This window comes from Dermacentor albipictus, chromosome 3, assembly GCF_038994185.2.
Source record: "Dermacentor albipictus isolate Rhodes 1998 colony chromosome 3, USDA_Dalb.pri_finalv2, whole genome shotgun sequence".
NCBI lineage: Eukaryota > Metazoa > Arthropoda > Arachnida > Ixodida > Ixodidae > Dermacentor > Dermacentor albipictus.
The window spans coordinates 139,147,671-139,168,149 of record NC_091823.1 but is presented as its reverse complement, the minus strand read 5'-3'; the positions used below and the strand labels follow the sequence as shown (position 1 = coordinate 139,168,149).

The following is a 20,479-nucleotide window of genomic DNA, read 5'->3' as shown; positions in this document are numbered from 1 at the left end:
ATGCACAAAATACCGCATGCGCCTCTTTCCGATTATCCCATAATAAATATTTTCTTAGAGGAGAACCAATTATCATACACGTTTGGCAGAACGCACATGGGAGAGCTCTTATAGATCATGCAGCTGACGAAAACAAGCGTTTCTGTTTCTTGTAACTAGTTTTAGAAGCGGAGGGTACTATTCGGTTTGTTGAATTTGTAGCATCTGGTCAATGAATAAGCACTAATGCCTGCGTTTCCTGTGCTATCCTCATTTTACGTATACGCTACGCAAAGTCTCATTGTTCTGAAAATTCAGTGGTCAGCAGTTGATTACCACCTTTAGTGTTTTTTTGTCTTGCGTATTTTGAATTTGCTGTGTTACAGCCTGTGGAAGCACGTTTTGTTAACTTTGTTCTCAAGTTCAAGCAACTGTCACATTTTTTTAGTTGCGCTGTACTTCTTGGTTTCGATTGCTTAGGAACCTGAAACACGAGCGTCATCTAGATAAAATTTGTGTCATTCTTTTGCATGATGTCAGCCTTGTAAAGAGTAGCTGAAGAAAAAAATTTTCTCCCGTGCTGCAAAATAGTGCTTGTGCCGGATCTGAATGTATCGTTAATTAGTGTCCCTGACTTTCGGAATTGCACCATCTCGCTTCCCCGAAAAAGAAAACCTAGCGTCTGCAGGATAACTTAACTGATCTGGCTGGTGATTAGTCTTTGTTTGTTTTCATATACGTTTAATTATATCATGTTGACTTCTCGCCACATTATTGAATTGCATTATTGCATCGCATTGAAAAATATGGCGAAATGAACGCCTTGTTTTCCAGAACCATAAACATGAAACCGCTATGTAATTGCGCAAAAAAAGGCGTTCAGCTTTTATTCTTCTTCGACAGATATACCAAATTCTTGTTTTGGAGAGCATGGTCATCAATACGATATCTGAAGTCATCCGTTGCCCATAATGTGTAACTGTAGAGACGTGAGCTTTCTGAAGGCCCACAATTTGTAATGCAGTCATTTGGTAGAATTTCTGGTCAGAAATTTAAGCAGTTTGTGTGGTATCCTGAAGTTACTTTAGCATGAACAAGTGTATGTACATTATGAAGCACATACTTTTCTTAGTTGATCTCAGTTTATTGGAATAATTATAGTTATGCACTCTTTACTGTATTTCTCAACATCACCCATTTGGCAGTTTGCATCATCGTTTGACCTATAGTGGGATCCGAGTAGACAAGCCGCTACATTGCATTTTGTTGCTTGGACCATTGCTGAACATCTGCAAGCCCCATAGAAGCGAACAGCCATCTGTATTAAATGAAACGAACTTATTGTTCCGACCTTCATAAGTCATCTAAGCTGAAGCTACAACCAGAGAAGAAATAGAATATTTCCTGGAAACATTTACTGCTGCATAACGTCGGGAGCTTACACCCGAGCGGTGACGGTCTAGAATATGGATGGTTTTATGTGCTGCATAGAATAACTTCGTCAGTTGCACTACTGCCTGCGTTTGTATGATCCGAGTGGATGGCGTTTTGGTAATCTTATCCGTACAGAAAAATCCTAAAATAACGGTAATTTATTGTTTTACAAATTGACACTCACATTTAGCAGAAAATATAAGGGCACGTGCAGCTTCAATAAATATGGACGAAAAAGAGAAACTTGGACACGAAATAAAATGGTATCAGCTACAAGGTCAAGGTAAACTGGTGCAGTCAAAATTCATTTGTTCGTCATGTTTGAGCTGTTAGGATGTCGGAAAACGGGCAAAGATCTCAGCCCGATTAGTGCAACAAATTCTGCAGTGAATCAGGACATAAAGGCTGGAGCTCTTCGCCACTCGTACAACAATGCGAGCGTAGCACATACAGCACACTTGAAAAGACAGTTGTTGTGTGCGCATTTGTTGGCAGCCTGGTTCCTGCAAAGGAGAAGAGGCTAGTGAAAACATGCAGTTATGTTCAGGCAGATCAAATTTATCTTAAGTACTTTGCCGTTCCAAACCAAACGTCCCCAACATTGCACTCGACCTTTTCCGATTCCATTAAAAAAATTGTGGTGAATCATTTTACTACTTTATTTGTTCTTGTGAACTACTTTTGCAAGAAAAACATTTTTGCTGCCTCTTACAGTGATACGAATGTGGCGGTGGTGGGTGAAACCTAGATTGCGAAAAAAACCCACAAATATACAAAACTACACAGAAGACCTTACAACTCTGCTCGCTTCTATAACAGGAATCGTGCCTGCTTAATCCCGCCTATTAATGGCCGCTATCTTTTTCCCACAGAGTGTGATTGTGGTGGAACAATACCGTGATTATGCGCAGAGTTTACCAACTTTTAGAAAATTCTAGAAGTTTTGTATACACAACTTAAGGGACTGACTGTATAGTTGGTAGTAAAGTCCTCGAAAAATGTAGTGAACAAAATAGGCGAGTAGTTTCGAACTGAATGGGGCGCAAACATAAAAAAGAAAATGAAACGGCTCGCGTACAGGCATACGTAAATTGGCGATGCGTTGCAATTAAAATTTATGGTTCGATACATTTGGAAGGACGCACAGAATAGCTTTCATTCTATTTTTCAATATGTTCGATGGGAGTATTTCTTGTTTTAGGTGAGAAAAATAAATACTTGTTGGGCGTCCACCTTGTGCAAATAAGCGCCAGCCCGCAAGTCCGCTTCATTGTGCCGCGCGCTTCTCCGGGGAAAAGGAAAAATATAGCGGCCTCACAGCTAAGACGGTATGCTGATTTGTGTTCTCAGCTGATGGCTTTTTGATAATACTAATCCTACATGCATTCTTCGGGTTAGCATGGCGCCGCCGATGAAGTAGGTGCCAGAAAAGAAAAGTTAGATAGTTGGCTTAGAAAGATATTGTCATAGCAAAAGTGTATGCGAAACACCGAGCCATCTATAGTCAATGCTTTCAGACTGCTTCTACATCGCTTCTTGACCCGCGTGGTTCGTGCTACGGAGGCGAATGTCTCTTTGGTTTCTTCAGCCCAGCTTCTGCACAGGTGAACTTTGCTCTAGAGGTCGCATCGCTGACACAGCCCGTGAGATGCACGGTTCGTCTTTCCGTCGCATCTCCTGGTGGCACGTAGCACAAATATTGAGAATGGTGCGAGTACAACACTGTGTTGTCATATTTTACACGGAACGCCTGTGCTCTTATAAAGGCAGCCGCTTGGTCTGTACAACTAAATGTGGAAGTGTTCAGGCCTACCGGGTAGTGTTGGGCGAAGCCGAAGTATATCTTCCATCCTGGGAGGTCACCACAGAACGATGCACTAAAACTGCTAACTTGATTAAAATAAGCACATACACAAAAGAAATATAGCTCACGCTGTAAAAAGGCAGTGGCCTGCGACCAGCGGAGCCACTAGTTGTTTTCTACTGAAGATTAAGCCACATCTGAGATGACGTAATGCTCAATGTTTGCAGCCGTGAAGCGTGTATTACACCAGAGGGCGTCGTAGGATTCAGTTTGGTTTTCGCGCGATCGTGGATGCAGGGAACGGGAAGAGACAAAGATATAGAAGGACGATGTCCCCAAACAATTACTCAGGTGACATCGGATGCAGCACGCATGGCGAGAAAGAATGTAGGGCATACCATTTGACTGCCCAAGTTTTAGGACGATTCTGTGTACCTTTTAACGCAGGCAAGAAGACGCTAATATTTATTATCCTAGTATGGAAGATATGATGCAAAAAAGACGTCATATTGTACGGCCAGTGCTTCTGCACCTGAATGCTGTGCCTGTGAATTGGTAAGCATAAAGAATTTTAAAGCAATCTTATTTTTGGGTTTATGAAAGTACTTGTATAGTATAACTGATCTTTCGTCCTCACAGGTTGATCGACCACCTCTATGTTCAGCATTCGGTCGGTAGTATGCGCTGCAGGCTCAAAACAATGATCGTAATTGATCGTGTACTGATCGTGATCGTGTAATGATCGTGTACCACAGGGATCAGTTCTGGGCCCTTTGCTTTTCCTTTTATATATTAATGATCTTCCGGATTCTCTTAACTCCACCAACTGCGTTCATTGCATTTTATATGCAGATGACACAACCATATCTTCATCTGACAAATCTGTTACTACTCTTACTTCTAAATTAAATATTGCATTAAGTAACATTATAAAATGGTGTAGTAACAATTACTTAGTTCTTAATCCTTTAAAAACTAAATTTATGTTATTCAAAAGTGCTCAAAGGGCCTTAACTTCTATTCCTGAAGTAAAGCTTGGAATTCATTCAATTCCCGTTAGCACCGATGTCACTTTTCTTGGCATACATCTTGACCCTAACCTTACATTTCGCTCTCACTTCCAACATCTCAAGCACAAGACTGCGTTTGGTATACGTGCATTAATCAAAGCTCGCCCTTTTTTTTCTCGTGAGGCTCTGCTAGCGTTGTATTATGCGTTCATTCATAGTCACATTAATTACGGCATTGTTTCATGGGGCAGCACGTACGCTTGTCACTTATCATCAATTCAACATATCCAAAATCAGTCAATACGCATTATCACTTCTAGCTCCATGCAATCTAATGCCTCTTTGTTACTTCGAACGTATAATATCTTGCCTATTATTAATTTGTTTCAGTTTAACATACTCGTGTTACTCCACAGGTTGCTTCATAATAACCTTACGTTTCCGTTCATTGCAACTGACCTTTTGCAGAATAAAAATATGACCAGATTTGCGGCTAACAACAATTTATTATTACCCATGGTTCATACCAATTACGGCAAAAAAACAACTTCCTTCGCTGCAATTTCTCTTTGGAATGAATTACCATCAACCATAAAATCCTGCACTTCTCTTGCAATTTTTAAAAATCACCTTAAGCATCATTTCCTGCGATAACTTAACTACGATCTGGCGGTGTACCTTTGACTTTTATCTCACATGTGATTTCTTGTATTTCACCCATGCTTTTTCCGACTTTCTGTTATAACGTGCTTTTCCTGTTTGATTGTAAATGACATGTCTAATGATGTATTTGATCTGTAGATGTTGTTTTATAATACGCTAATTTGCTGTGTATTGATATCACCATCAATGTTGTTATTATTAACCGAGGGTCCCACTACAGTTCTTTGACTTTGGGACCCTCGTCTGTATATTCGTCATGTAATTACTTTTGTTTTGGAACCAATAAATCTGAATCTGAATCTGAATCTGAATTGCCACTGAATTTTCCGAGAACCTAGACACGCTACAAGATCTCAAGTTTCAACACTTCGTGAAGTTAGAACAAGCAAAGTGCTTAAGAGAGCTCAAAACGAGCCTACAGGGTGATGAATTTATTCTTCATCCCACCAAATAATTGCTTTCCCTTCAAAAAATGCTCCCAAATTGTATCACTGAGGTAATACGCAAGCGACGTTTCATCCCTTCGTCGCACAGAATCGCGCCGTAGAATCTGGTGCCCATCATGCTAAATTCCTCGTCATTGAGGACTGTACTTATCATAATTCTTTAGTTTTCAGACGGTGCGTCATCACAGTACAAGAACAAGAAAAATGTTCAAGGTCTGCGTTATCGTGAAAACCATTTTAATATATCTGCAGAACAGAAATTTTGTGCAACCTTTCATGGCAAGAGCGCCTCTAACCGGGTTTGCGGCACCGTGAATTTTATGGCAGAGGCCCTACAAGGGACATATACATGCACCCCATCTGCTCAAGAATTGCTGTGTGTGCGAGAGAGAAAGATCGAAAAGAAAAACGTTAAACTGCAAGCAAGGTTGGATTCTGCGATCTCTCTCAAAGTTAGGGGTACCTTTTCACAATTTCGTGCCATCATCACACATGACTGTTAATTGTGGGCTCACCTCATACTCCGCCACACGTGCGTTGTAAGGGTCTCAAAGACCGTCGGTAAGGCAGTGAAGACTGGAACCTTTTGAAAGCGACAAAACCAGGCACACGATATGAGTCCTAGGAGTCATGCTGCGCCTGTCCTAGCTGCACCTACGTGGCGACGTGTGAGTAAAAAGCTGCTCCCAGGAATGTCGTTCGTGGCTACCATGTTTCTATGTTCCCGGAATTGTGAGACCGTAAAACCGCGCACGATACTATCAGCCGCATGGTTGCCGCATTCTTCAGTTGCCCCGGAGAAGTGACCACTGCTGTGAAGCGCACTTACGGACCGGCGCTTATATGTACGGCCCAAAGTGGACGCTCTAAATAAATATAATTTCCTCGCATCAATGTGGGCCCGTCGCTAAACATGGACACAACTCAAGACTTAATCTTTACCAAGAAGGTTGAAAAGGCGACGTGGTCCAACACATTGGACGACTAGGGTAGAGACTACCACATGCCGCCGTTACACGTCAGAGAAGGGCTGAACAAACGCAAGGAAAGACAGATCAAACGAATAGACTGGGAACTAGTTCGGAGAACGCGAAACACGAAAGTGCGATGATCCATCAATGACATATACCAATGTACAAATGAATTCAGCGATGACGTCAAAGCTGCCCACAACAATGCCGCCACCTGGATATACCTTGGAGAAACGCGACAGGAGAATTCTCCACATGTGGGAAGCTAAGCGGTCGCTTCATAACAAACCTAAAGGTCAGAAACTTAAGCGACAGTCAGGAAAGCGCATAGCGCACCTGAACAAATTAAAAGATATGCTAACGAATTCATGAAGCAAGATAGGGAATAGAAATGTAATTCTATGAACGGGCAATAAGGCACAGGCAAAACCTGGCGTATTATCAGGTTGCAGCTTGACCCTGAGAATAACAAGAAAGCCCAGAGTCAAGGCAGTAATTAGTTAATACACGCATATGACCTCACAGAAGAGGACTTTCTCAATGAATTAGAGCAGAAATACATGGCACAGTCACCCCCTTGTAGCCATCCTAGCAACAACGGGAATATAGCCGCAAAGTTTGAAGAGGAACTCGCAGAGGGAGAATTATGCTCGGCCCTACAAAGGTTAAATACCAAATCAGCCCCTGGAACGGAAGGTTTAACCAACAAGACTCTCAGGAACCTCGATGATGAATCAATTTCGATGCTAGCAGAATGCATCAACGAGTGCTGGAATAAAAGCTCAATAGAAGAAATCGACGATAACTCTCATTGCAAAACTTGGCAAGAAGCTCGAAGTCTACGTCCTAGGACCGATCTAACATCCCGCCTCGGAGGTTAAAGGAACACGTATTTTTTACAGAGTGCATAAGTTATTACAAGTTAATAACATATACCTAGATACAGGAATAGTGTTTCGCCAGAACATTCCGACGAAAGATGCGATGCTTCAAAATAAGCATCAGATTATCGATTATAAGTCAGGCTCTAGAAAGGCCATTTTGGGCTGTGATCTTAAAAAGGCTTTTGTTAATGCCAACCATGCAACCATATTGGGAAACATCGAACGAATAGGACTAGGCCAACGGACCAGGCAATCATCCGCGCCGTAGGGATTGACATCGCCGGAGATCGACCATGGGGTCACCGGCACACCGCAACGCGCTGTTATCTCGCGATGCTGTTCAATCACACCTTGATGGCACTCCCCCCCCAAAATAAATCATATCAGTTGCTGAACTACACAATCTACAAAGACGGTATTACTCTATGGGTATCTGATGCTAGTGACAGATCAATAGAACCACTCCAGGCCCCTATATATACGACTGTGATAGGAGTTTGGACTGTTTGAATGTCGCGGCCGAATGCGCGTGATTGCTCTGTGGCGGCGACGGACGAAGAAGGAGAGAAAGGGCCGGTGTCTGGGCGGAGACGGCAGCCATGCGATCTGCCTGAGCTGCTTGAACTGGCCTTCCGAACGAGCCGAGCAGTTCGTCTACCCAAGGCCGGTGTTCCTGGGTGTGCTGGAAGAACAGGCCGGGCTGTCCTTGGGCTTCAACCGGCCTGCTCTACTGCTGGGCGACCATCCGACACCGGCATGTTCCGGTGCAGCTAAGCCTTCCGAACGGTCTACCCTGTGGCGGGCAGACGTCCCGACCCAGCTGTCGCGCGAGTGGCTCGTCGTGTGCCGGGCATCCGCCCCGGCCTCCAACGCCTGCGCCACTCGCCGCTCGAGATTCCTCTCTGTGTGATACCGACGCGCTATCGGACGCCTTCCTACATTGACGCTGAGCGTGACTATACTTAAGCGAGAGACATTTACGAAAGGAACTGTGTGTGTGTTATCGTGTATGTTATTCTAGTCCCGTCCCCGTGTCATTAAAGCCTCTCTGTGTTCATTGTGCCATCCCTGTGGGCTTGAGGCCTGGGCCCACGTCCTCCTATCACAACGACATAGGAACAACTCGTAGGAAGAGGCCTCACATTCTGTGGAGATAAATGCGAGCTTCTATTATACCCACCGACACATAGGGCAGGACTTCCAAAGAATACGATAGAAGTGAAGCTCATGTAGAAGTCAAGCCACACAACCAGAACGGGCGGAATATGCCCATAGTCAACCAGTTCTAGGTGTTCGGCCTAGAGATCAAGGACAAAAGTAAAAGAGGAAAAAAAGCAGTTTAATTAGACACAAAAGGAACAAACACCATGACATTAATCAAACTAATTACTAACAAGCACCAGGATGTGAAAGAAAAAACTGAAATACGGCTGATACAATCATTCGTAACCAGACAGATCACATACATAGCAGCCTTCCACAATGGGCTTGCACCTGAAAAGATCACCATTACGAAACTGATAAAAAAGTCATAAAAATAAGCACATGGGTTCTCATGAGTAAGAACGCGGATTTGTGGCTAAACATGGGACTCCACAACACACTGGACGTACTCATAGAAACACAGCAAACGTCTGAGGCGGAACGACTAACCAAAATTTAAGCAGCAGGGCATATACTAGACAAGCTAGTAATGAATTAGCACATTCTATATGGGAAAAAGAGGACGATAACGAGAGAAATTCGTGACAAACTCCTAATACGGAATATAACAAATAACATGAATCCAGGTTACAACGAGGGTAGCCGCACGAGCAAAGTAGGAAGAAAGCGGTCGAAATATATGAGTGAAACGACAGAGCAACCTTCATAGACGCGGCTGAATATATCCACAGAAATAGCTACTAGATAACTCCTAGATCACACCAAAAAGCCCCTTACAAATGTATCAGTGAATACCAAACATTCAGAGGTAGCAGAGATAGTAGTCATTATACTATAATTCGTCCCCACGAATGCTCACTGCATCATCAGCGATTCCCAGGTGGCCATAAGAAATTTCGTTGAGGGTAGCATCTCTCCTGAGGCGTGGTACAATCCAACATCAGAGTCAACGAAGCGAAATTCTCGAACGCAGAGAAGACCGCAGGCAACTGCTCTGGTCGACAGTGCATACCACTCCAGGCATCTCCAGGCAACCAACCCGAACGGGCTAGCACACCACGAAACTCGAGGTCTTATTGGCCGAGCTGAGCAAGGAGTGACTTCCAATGGTCAGGAGAGCGCGGAAAAGGAAATCTGGAAGGAAAAAGAAAGACTAGAAAGATTTACCAATATGAACCGTTTATGTCAATATTGGAGGCAAATATTACCGCCGCCGCATGCTAAACGGAGCGGCCGTTGCTTCGAGGCGAATACAAACAGAAAACTATACGAGTCCCGTGCAATTATAGAATCTACTCCGAGATATACGAGAGATGTTGTCGGGATATAAAATAAAGCGAGTCAAAATGGCAGTCCCCCAGGAAAATTTATAGGCAGTCTGGCAGACAGCCCCGGTCGGCCACGCTGCTCAGTTCGGCCGAACTTATCTAGAAAAAAGAAAAAAAAAACTAGAACTTGTCTGCAGAAAAAGAAAAACAAAAAAATGGGATTTGCAGTGCTCCATATTTGGATAGCCACGATCATAAAATGAAAGACTCCTCTGAGTGAGAGAATGCACACAGAAAATTGATTGCCAGGCATATTCGAAACATGAAAACGAAAATGAAAGTTCTGGTAAAGACAACTTTCCGTAGATCAAATAACCCACATTTTGTGCAGAGCGCATGGTATTTCATCATTTCGGCCTGGCCACAAGCCACCCCCTTATGGCTAATTTTGTGAAGCACCGCACGTGGAATGTCGATCTGGGCTAGGTTACAAGATGTGGCAAGTACTGTTCTCGTATACTATCATTTTTTTCAATAAATGTAACTATTGATTTCATTAGAAATCACAAAAGATTCCTGTATGCTTTCATTGGCTTCCCTCTTTAGAAGGCCCGGCATTACTAACACTTAAAAGGGTGCTTGCTTCGGCTGGCCAGAGAAGGACTGCTTAAACATGAACAAAAAGATGTTTTGGGGAGCAATTTACAGGGATGAATAAATAAGGCGAATGTACAATGCACGCTTCCTTGGTTTGCAATAAATTGCGCAGCAAATAAAGCTATTTTCTTGTTTAAACAATACTGGAACATTCCCTTGGGGCTTTTACTACAGTAGGGACAAGGCAAGTTGTTGTTTGGCAATGAAAATATTTGTTTGTTATTTTATTGAAAAGAGTTGGCTCAGACATGCTTTTCACATGTTCAGGATACAATGGTAACCCATACTGATTATTTGCTTACAGCAGAGCGATGTCCGTAAAAAATTTTACAAGATCAGAGGACGAAATTCCAGACACGTGATGTTAGGCAAGTTTGGGTTCCATGATTGTTGAAGTGTGTGATAGGTAGATATGATAAAAGGAAATAGGATGATTAAGACACGGAAGCGAAGACCGCGACAGAACTGAGCTCGTGTTTCCTTTATTCCTATCTTTGTACGGCCTGATGTGCTGTTTCACAAATCAGAACATCTAGGTGCCAGTGAGTAGGCTAAAAACTGTTGCCTACAGGTCTAGTTAGCCACAAAATATAAATATCTCGATACTAGGCCGGAGAGAAACACCATTGCTCGCGACAGATGATGTGATCTTTAAAGGGCGTTTAAACATAATATTTACCGCAATATTTCTTATTCGTGTTGAGAACGGGTAAAGCCGTTTTTGGCCTCCCACAATAAATAGAAATAGAAATAAGCGCTGTTTTTTATGTCTTTTTTGGCTCGGAGTTTTTAACTCCCCTACCCCCAAGAAGAAGGGGGTCAATGAAAGCAGATTTAAGAGAGAGATGCCGCAGCGAGAAGCTGCGCACTTAACTTCGGTGCAAGCAACCTGTCAAAGCAACAAGTAGCCAAGGTTGCGTACAGATTAAAGAGAGAGAGGGTTGCACGATCACAGACGATCAGTTCGAAAGCAAGAAACCGTAGCTGCAAGTAAAATACACACAGGCTGGTGGGTACACCTAGACTCCGATTCATGTGGAGACTGTGAGCTTTTTCGGTCCACCAAATGGTGCTCGCAATTGAACACTTTTTTTGGTCGCCACGATAAGTGGCAACGTTCTTCGTGGTACAGATTATGTTTACAACATTATTTACATCAAGCAAGGCAAGAGGGATGCATTCAATATGCGCTCGATATACTAATGCTCCATCAAGCTCGCTTAGGCGACACACACCTGGTGCCGGCTAGAGTCTCATCTCCTGCCCTCGGTGCAGCAAGGCTACGGGCTCAAGCCTGAGTACCTCACTCTCGCGTCCTTACAAGTCGACATTGAACTCGTAAAGCAAATTTAACGCTGGCGAACCAAGAGTCCAGGAAGGCACTTTGTACAAGGCAATCTATGTTCGTTCAGGTTGGGCACACAGAAGTGAGCTGCTTCTGGACGCCCTTCCCCGTAGAGGTGACGAGGACCTTTGACATGCAAACCCTCTGTATGTGACGAAACGCAACACGAATTCAGCCAGCAGAAAGGCCGAGCAAAAACGCTGCAGAGACGTTTCTTGATTTCATCCATTTCCTTTAAATTACAAGCGGTCTCCGAGTTCCATAGCTCCAAGGTAGGGGAAATCGTGAAGCTTCCATCTGCTACAGATGTGCCATCAGAAAGGCCGAGCAAAAACGCTGCAGAAACGTTTCTTGAGTTCATCCATTTCCTTTAAACTGCAAGTGGTCTCCGAGTTCCATTGCTCCAAGATAGGGGAAATCGTGAAGCTTCCATCTGCTACAGATGTGGCATCACAAAGGCCGAGCAAAAACGCTGCAGAAACGTTTCTTCAGTTCATCCCTCTCCTTTAAACTACAAGCGGTCTCCAAGTTCCATTGCTCCTAGGTAGGGGAATCGTGAAGCTTCCATCTGCTACAGATGTGGCATTCCAGGATGCATATACAGGTGATGCCGTAGCCATCAGCAGTGAACTCTACGGTGTTCCAGCTGGAAACCACTCACGCAGGTGCAATTACCGTGGGTCACTACCTCGTCCCTATCGAAGTTATTAAAGGAACACCTCATGGGCTCTGAGACGCTTGTTCCATTTCGTAGCCACAAGGTGCCAACGACCTGGCAATGTTCTTGTCAATCACAGCCTTGTATCCTCTTTCGTCTGCAATCGAACATGTTCGCAGAAAAACAAGTGATACCCGGAATAATGATAGTGGTGAACGCAGTTTTGCATTCCAGAAAATGTCATCAGTGGATCAGTCAAAGGGGTTGTGCCCTATTCGTATTGAATTCTGGGTTTTACGTGCCCAAATGATGGTTCGATGACGAGGTACGCCATACTGCGGTATTCTGGAATAATTTTTACCACAAAGGGATCATTAACGTACTCCCAATGCAGGTGACATGGGCGTTGTTGCATTTCGCCCCGATCGAAATGTGGCGGCCGCTGCCAAGGTTTTATTCAGGGACTTCGTCCTTAGTAACGTAACTCAAGGGCCCATGAGGCATCTCGGTGGGTAGTACACTATTCGTGTCGAGCTTACAGTCTGATTAAGAAGTTTGACGACAATACATGCGGCAGATTGAATAGCCTACCATAATTACTAATTTTCCAATACATACAGGCGGCGTCTTGCGCGGAGCGATAACGCATAACAATTGTTAGCCAGTGAAATTTGCTTCCCGCAAAAAGACAAAGTACGCGAGTTAGTATCGTCGTTAGCTTTACAGTACCTAACCAAAGGTTTGATTAAACTGTGGCCCCAGAGAGACTTTAGCATGGGCGCGAGTTTTGCACACGGTTTCGAATTTAGAACAAGAAAAATTATTGTTACAAGAACGCGTTCTTAATATCAACGATGAAGTATTTTGCTATGACATTAGTATAAAAAAGTGCTAACTTCCTTATGACACTAAACATTCGTTTATACCTTGCTTACGACTTCCGAATGTATCTCTCCGTGACACATTTATGCCATTCACTTCGAAAACTAAGGAAGTGCAGCTTCTGTTTCTGCAATGACTTGTTGACACACTACTACTCCAGAAAACTAGTAGCGATTCATTGAATTCTAGAAACGTAACCAAGTACAGTTGGAACCATTAATTGTTGAACGGCTTTAGTGCACGTCAATGGCAGTAGACACGGTTGCACTCTCACTTCCACCGGAACACAACTTGGAGCTGAAAAGCTCTTTGCATAATCTGATTTTGGCAACCACTGTTCGGACTAGAGGCCATGCAGAAAAGGATCTCTGCCGCAAGAATTTAAAAAGCATTAGCCTTTCCTATGGTTGACAATAAAACCAATCTTTCAAAAAAAATCTAGGAGGGGGGAATTTACATCATCAGTCCTCATGCTATCAAGCGCACCAACCCACACAGTTTTGATCGTTATTATATGGAGATGTGTGTCCCAACCCCGACAATAAGATTTCTGTGGGATGTGGAACAACAAATCCAGATAAATCCAGCAAAGCTAAATTCAAGAAGCCCTTCATCATTAGACAGACAGAAATGAACATCGTCCAATGAGAACGACAAGGCTAGATGCTACATCAAGAGAAAACAGGGCAGTCTCGTGGAAGGCCTCGCCTTCCAAACGCAAGGGAATGACGCTCCAAATCTAGAACAAGATCTCCATCGAGCACCAGACCCTTATCGTGGTCCGGTTTCAGGACACTGGGGACATGACCCAGATGCAGATACAGGTCCAGAAGTAGGCCATCTTCTTCAGCGAACCAGGCAACTATGGTGAGCCCAGCAGAAGCGGGCGATGGCGAGCGCCCGGGAGCTGGCAAGGACACTGCCAATAATAAAGAGATGAAGGAACTGAAACAGGAGAGCGCGCAGTGGAGGATTAGGCTAGCACGTATGAGCGATGAAATAAAAAGTGTCAAGGAAGGAAAAAGCCAAATTCAAGGTAATTCCCGCTTCGCGCTCAAGCACGAAAGAGCCAACTGACATCCCCGACAAGCTGGACGAAGGGGATAACCCACTACACTCAAACGCAAATCCCAAGACATAAATGATAAACAAGATAACACGGTGGTAGATTAAGCATTAGCCGATATCGAAAGACTCTAGTAGAGGCAGAAAAGACAAATGAAAATCGGGGTGAAGTGATGAACCAAATGGCTAAGGCAATAACAACAAATATAACCAGGTTGACACGCTAGAGCCAAACAAGTCACGAAGAAACATACTGCCCTCGGCTACATTAGAAGCACTACAATCCTTAGCCACTTGTCAACCACATAATTATATAAGAACAGCTTTTTTCCAACCTCCCTTCTCTCTCCCATGGTCACACTCGAAATGAGGCGCGCCAAACAATTGTTCACTATATAGCAATGGAACTGCTGAAGCCACGAAAACAAAAAGTCAGTTTTGCAGCAGTACTTAAAATACATAGATAGACCAGACGTCAACATATTGAAGGAAACACAGCAGGTCCCAAAGTTAGCAGGATATAAATTATTTGGTTATGCCGAAGCGGAGACGGGGATACTAATCAAGCTGGTAAAAAGAAACATAACGTGCGGCAAAACACAGGATATGTGTGGTGCACATTGGTTATATTGTTTTGGAAGTCATTGCGCAATAGAAGTCTCGACTCGGCCTGTTTTTTCTGTACCTTTATAGCAACCTCACTCTACATGAACATGAATTAACGAACTTATTCCAGATAACCTTAAACCGAGTGGGACAAAATCCGGTAGTTTTAGGAGGACATTTTGGTGGTGGTGATAAACTTTATTGAAAGGGGGGAAGGGTAAAGAGGGACATGGCTGAGTGTTAGGCCTCAAGTAAGGCCCTGGGCCTGCTTGGCCTTTTCCGCCCAGTCCACCAGTTCAAGTTGTTGGTCGACGTCCCCGGAACTGAGCCAGGCTGTCCAGTCAGTCTCGCTGCTGACGGGGGGATGAGAGAACGGGAGCGAGGTGCATTCCCACATTATGTGTGTGAGTGTTCCTGTTTCTGAACAGAGCCTACACTTGTCGCTTTCCCTGCCCCCTGTGATTTTGTTAATGTATTTTGGGTGTGGGTATGTATTTGTCTGAAGTCGCCGAAACGCGACCGCTTGCCTTTTGTCGAGTTGCTTGGCCGGTGGTGGGAGTGCGCGACGCCTCAAGCTAAACCGATGGGCTATTTCATAATAAGTCTCGCAGGGTTCCTCGTCTCTCTCCTCCTCATTCACGCCGTCCGCATCCACGGACGAGGCTCGGCGCGCGAGATCTCGAGCCAAACTGTGAGCCGACGCGTTGCCGGGCACAGCCGCGTGAGCGGGGGTCCATGCGAGGGTTTTCAAGCAGCTTAGAGGGCGTCGTTTGAGGACATGGTACGCCTGTTTGTGAATTCTACCACGGACGAAATTGCCGATGGCCTGCTTGCTGTCGCTGATGACGGTATTCGCGTCCGCATGCATGGCCATGGCAATCGCGGTTTCCTCCGCTTCCACCACTCGGCCAGCCGTGATTTTTGTATGTTCTATCAGTCCTCCGTTGTGATCAGCTACCACCACAGTCATGAGGTCACCGCGAGGGTGTCTGGCTGCGTCTGTGTAGACCACTACATCTTGCGAGCCATAGCGTCGCCAAATGGCTTCACCACGGGCCTGCCGACGGCCCTGATGGAACTCGGGGTCCAGGTTGCGGGGAAGAGGTGGGGCATAAATATACCCCCTGACCTTTCGCGGAATCGTAACGTACTCTGTAACCTCGGGGATAGCCTCGAGACTGAGCTTCCGGAGGAATGTGCGGCCAGCCGAGAGACGACGGACTTGGGTTGTGTGGTGAGCGTCTAAGAGCTCCTCGATCGTGTTATGCATGCCTAAGGCCTCTAGCCTTGCGGTGGCCGCGTGGTCCGGAAGGCCCAAGGCTGCCTTTGTGCTTCGTCGGATCATGGTGTTTAACTTGGCTTAATCTGTGGCTGCGAGTTTGACATATGGTGTCGAGTACATGGTTCTGCTGGTTATGTATGCCTGCACAAGTCGAAGTAGATCGCCCTCGCCCATGCCGTGGTGCCGATTAGCCACCCGGCGAATGAGCTGTAGTGTGTAGTTGGTCGCCCTCTGGAGTTTCTTTAACATGACCCCGCAGCGCAGCGTGTTCTGAAAGTCTAGCCCCAATATTTTGATACTGGGGCCCTCCGGGATGGTAAGTTCTCCGACTTTAAGCTCAAGGAAGCGCCTTCTCCGTGGTAATCCCCTGGGACAGCTACTTCTGCTGGGCTTGATCAGGAGGTATTCGGATGTTTCCGGTAAGCACGTCAGGCCCCTTGACTCCACATAAGCTTGTACGCCGTCGATGCCGCGTTGCATGATCTCTTGAAGACCTTGTGGATCATCCGCCGCTGCCCATAACATCACGTCGTCAGCGTAGATGCTCTAGTGAAGCTCAGGGATAGAGCACAGCAGTTCCGGGAGCCCGCGCATCGCCGCGTTAAAGAGAAAAGGGGAGATGACTGATCCCTGCGGCGTGCCTCGGCTCCCCAGCTCTATAATGTCAGTTTCATGTTCGCCGACTTTGATCCGGCACTTCCGGTCGGTGAAAAAGTTTTGGATGTATTGGTATGCTCGGTTTCCGACACCCAGTTGGGTCAGGCCCTCGAGCACCGCTGCATGGGCGGCATTGTCGAAGGCCTTCTTCAGGTCGAGGCCCAGGAGGTACCGGAATAGCTGTTCGACTTCTAGCAATCGAAACCAAGCTAGATAACCTTTTGGCTCCAGCTATCAAACTGGTGGAACTAGAATCGTCTGTGCAACATATTTCTGATAAAGTTGATGAATTTCAGACGAGGCTGCAGTCTCAGAAAAAGTTACCACGCAACTATCAAATAGAGTTGATCAACTTCAACAGGCAGATTCGAGGAGCGAATTGTACCAAATCAAACGGGATCTGGATAATCTTAAATGCCGTAGCCGCAGGGTAAATATTGAAATACACGGTATTACTGAAAGCGAGAACGAAGTAGCGATGCAAATTAAGCTTCGACTATTGAACAAGAGTGATGTTATAGCTATACACAGACTTCCCGCTAAACCAGGCAAAATGCGGGTGGTCATTATCCGTTTTGTTCACCAGGAACTTCGCGATTCCTGGCTTGCAAACAAGAAGCTACCAGCGGACCATGGTCACGTGTTCTTCTGTGAAAATATGACACGGCTATCACGTGCTGTTTTATCAAAGACGAAGGAATGGGCCCAGACGTCACGATACGCATTCATCTGGCACTCAAACGGTAAAGTTTTGGTGCGAAAAAGGAACGGTGACCGAGCAGTTGTCATACGCGGTGAGGAGGAGTCTTACAGCCTCGAAGGGATGGCGGCATACGGGATAGCAATAAATGTGTTATTTTTGCTAAACCACAATGGCGACCCTGGCATTCCAATTTTGTCGTGATGTCGCGTCGTTAAAAAACCAGTGTCCACTTTCAATATTTCATTTTAATGTGCGAACATTAAGAAATAAATTTGACGAAGTCGGTTTGTAACTGGCTGAGCTGCAACACTGCTTCGACTTGCTTTGTTATAGTGAAACGTGGTTTACATCAGAGGACGAATGCGCTTCTATTTCTGGATATGACTGTATCTCTGTCTATCGAACGAAAAAACGAGGAGGAGGAATTCCTATTTATGTCCGTTCTGGTTTGTCGTACAGTTTAATCCCCGAGCTCAAGATTGTTAACGAATGCTATGAATGTATTGGGGTCTTCAGTGCATGCACACCTTGATTTCGCTAGTGTACCGCCCGCCATCTGGATCCATGTGCAAGTTTTTAGAATTTACTGAAAAATTATTAGAACTCAGCATCGAACTTAAACTCGAAACAATATTAATGGGCGATTTTAATATATATCCTTGCCCAGACAACCTAGAATATACGCGTTTTCAGGAAACTTTTGAATCATACGGGTGTTCAAATGTCATCAACGTGCCTACTCGCATCACACATACAAGCCAGACAACACTTGACATCTGTGTCACGAGTTTTCCTGCTGAATATGTAAGAGCAGGAGTCCTGATGTGCGATCTTAGTGAACACTTTTCTATATACTGTCTGCTACCACATAGACAGACAGCCATCAAATATACACCCTGAAAGCTTAAAAATAATTTATTCAGAACAAAGTGTTAAGAAATTTGTTGAATTAATCTCTGGTTATCGGTGGGACGGGAGACGACGACGAAGTTCGAAGGAGGCTTGTGGGCTTTTATGGGTCCGTCTTTTTCGAAGCTTCCGAGCCTTTTTTGGTCACCTAGTGGTGTAAATTTGATATAATCGGATCCGCGAGGAAGGGAAGATTCAGCGGATACCAGATTTTGAGGTGAGCCACCCCTTTTTTGGACTTCATTGTAACTTTTGTGCTCACGCCACGCTGGCCGAGAGCTAGCGTCTCGTAGACCTAGCGTGGCATGGCAGCAATGCACGTTCAAGGGGAAGTGCTCCCGGCGGAGGACTTTACCGAAGACCTGGGATGGCGGACAGTGTCCAACCGAAAATCTATAACTACGACGAGGCATGGATTGGGTGATGGCGGTTCACCAAGTGAGATGCCTGAACGACGGGGCGCAGGTGAACGGCGCGGAGACTCGGCAATCAAGAATCGCATTGTGAAGGCGTCGCGCATGCCACCGATGCCACAAGAACACATCAAAATAGTCATTCGCCCACGGGGTGGACTGAATTTGGAGAACGTTAGCTCTACAGCGGTGGGCAAGGCAATCGTAGAGGCGGCAGGCCTCGGTATTGAACAGATTCGGGAAGATGTTATTTGCCCGAACTTTATGCAAAATATCTTGGTGGCTAGTACGCCAGAAAGGAGCAACGCTGAACGATATGTGAGACTCAGGTCAATCAGAGTGGCAGACAAGGATTTTGAAGTCAGTGCGTACGAGACGGCCCCACACACTACGTGTAAGAGGGTCATTCGCAATGTAGACATTATGGATGGCCCCGCGACACTTGAGCGGAACATTGTTAACGATCGCAATCCGCTGGCTATGGCGGTCAAACGAATCAAAAACACAGGATCAGTCATAATTGTTTTCGACGGGTTAAAGGCGCCCAATTTCGTCAGATATGGGCCAACTCTGGTACGGTGCTTCCTGTATCAAAAGCAGTTGGATATATGTTATGTGTGTGGCAAGCTTGGACATCGGGCGGATGTCTGCCCAGCCCCCGATTGTTTTGAATACCGAGGATTTGGGGCTCGGAACCCTGAAGAGGATCACAACTGTGTGCCTTGTTGCAAGCTTTGAGGCGGACGACACCTGACCGCGGATAAACAATGCAGGCAACGATACCAGCTTCCCTACGTCGTGCGTGTTCGACGACAGGAGAGAACCAGGGCGGAGTTAACGGCGGAACAGGAGGCAGCCGAGATGGTGCAGCTGGTGAGCGCCCGCCAACGCTCTAAGGGACGCTCGCGCTCTAGGAGCCGCTCCAGGTCGAGGCAGCGGCCATCTTCTGGGACTCGTACGACCAGGAGCCAATCCGTTTCTATGGAGGCGCGGGTGCGCTTTCCTGCAGCTGGTGGTAGCGGCGGCGCAGCTCGGAGCCAGACCACCTGGGCTGCCAAGGTCAAGGGTGGCATCAGCGCCGGCCGAGCGCGCGAGCAGCGCCAGGAGCATGTGGATGGTAATAATGACAGGGATAGGATTGCGCAATTGGAGAGAGAGAATCGTAGTTTAAAAGCAGCCATTGACGGGCTTATCAAAGAGATAGCTGAACTTAGGAACGGCTTACCTTCCGGTAACAACGATAGCTTAAGACAGACTAGGAAACATGATGACTCGGTTGAGGTACCAAGGTCGGTGGAGGTCGCAGAACACAACATGGCGGACGAAGAGACGCCTGCTCCGAAAAAGAGGGCCTTATCCTCGACCGTACGGATTCAGGGCTAAGTCCGTTCCGAGCTTAAAGCGATGATGGCGACATTGCAAGAAAGTGTAAATCAGATCATTAGTAGACTGGAGTGGATAGAAGAACGGGAAAATATCACGGATCAGAGATTAGGCAAAATCGAAATATATCTAAACGAGACACTGGTTCCTGTTATGGAGCGGGAGTGCTCTCGGCCGCTAGCCCAGCAGGGTAAGTCGCCGAGTGGACTTGAGCTCAAAACTAGTTCACCAAATTTCCGTGGTCAAGATGGCTCTATTAAATAGTTCATTTAGTATTTGGCAGAGGAATTGTAGGG

General features: G+C 45.6%; 1 protein-coding gene across 5 annotated transcripts in view; it reads right to left on the bottom strand.

The window, feature by feature from the left end:
- Positions 1-3,278, bottom strand: part of LOC135917742 (uncharacterized) — a 100,710-nt gene extending 97,432 nt beyond the window's left edge. For 4 of the 5 annotated variants that reach the window (XM_070534730.1, XM_070534735.1, XM_070534733.1 and 1 more), the window contains exon 1: positions 3,227-3,278. In XM_070534730.1, coding sequence (XP_070390831.1) covers positions 3,227-3,263 — 37 coding nt within the window. In that variant the 5' untranslated portion in view covers positions 3,264-3,278. Of the gene's footprint in view, positions 1-1,864; positions 1,913-3,226 lie in introns of those variants that run through there. The other variant, XM_070534732.1, reaches the window with a different exon arrangement.
- Positions 3,279-20,479: the final 17,201 nt, after the last annotated feature.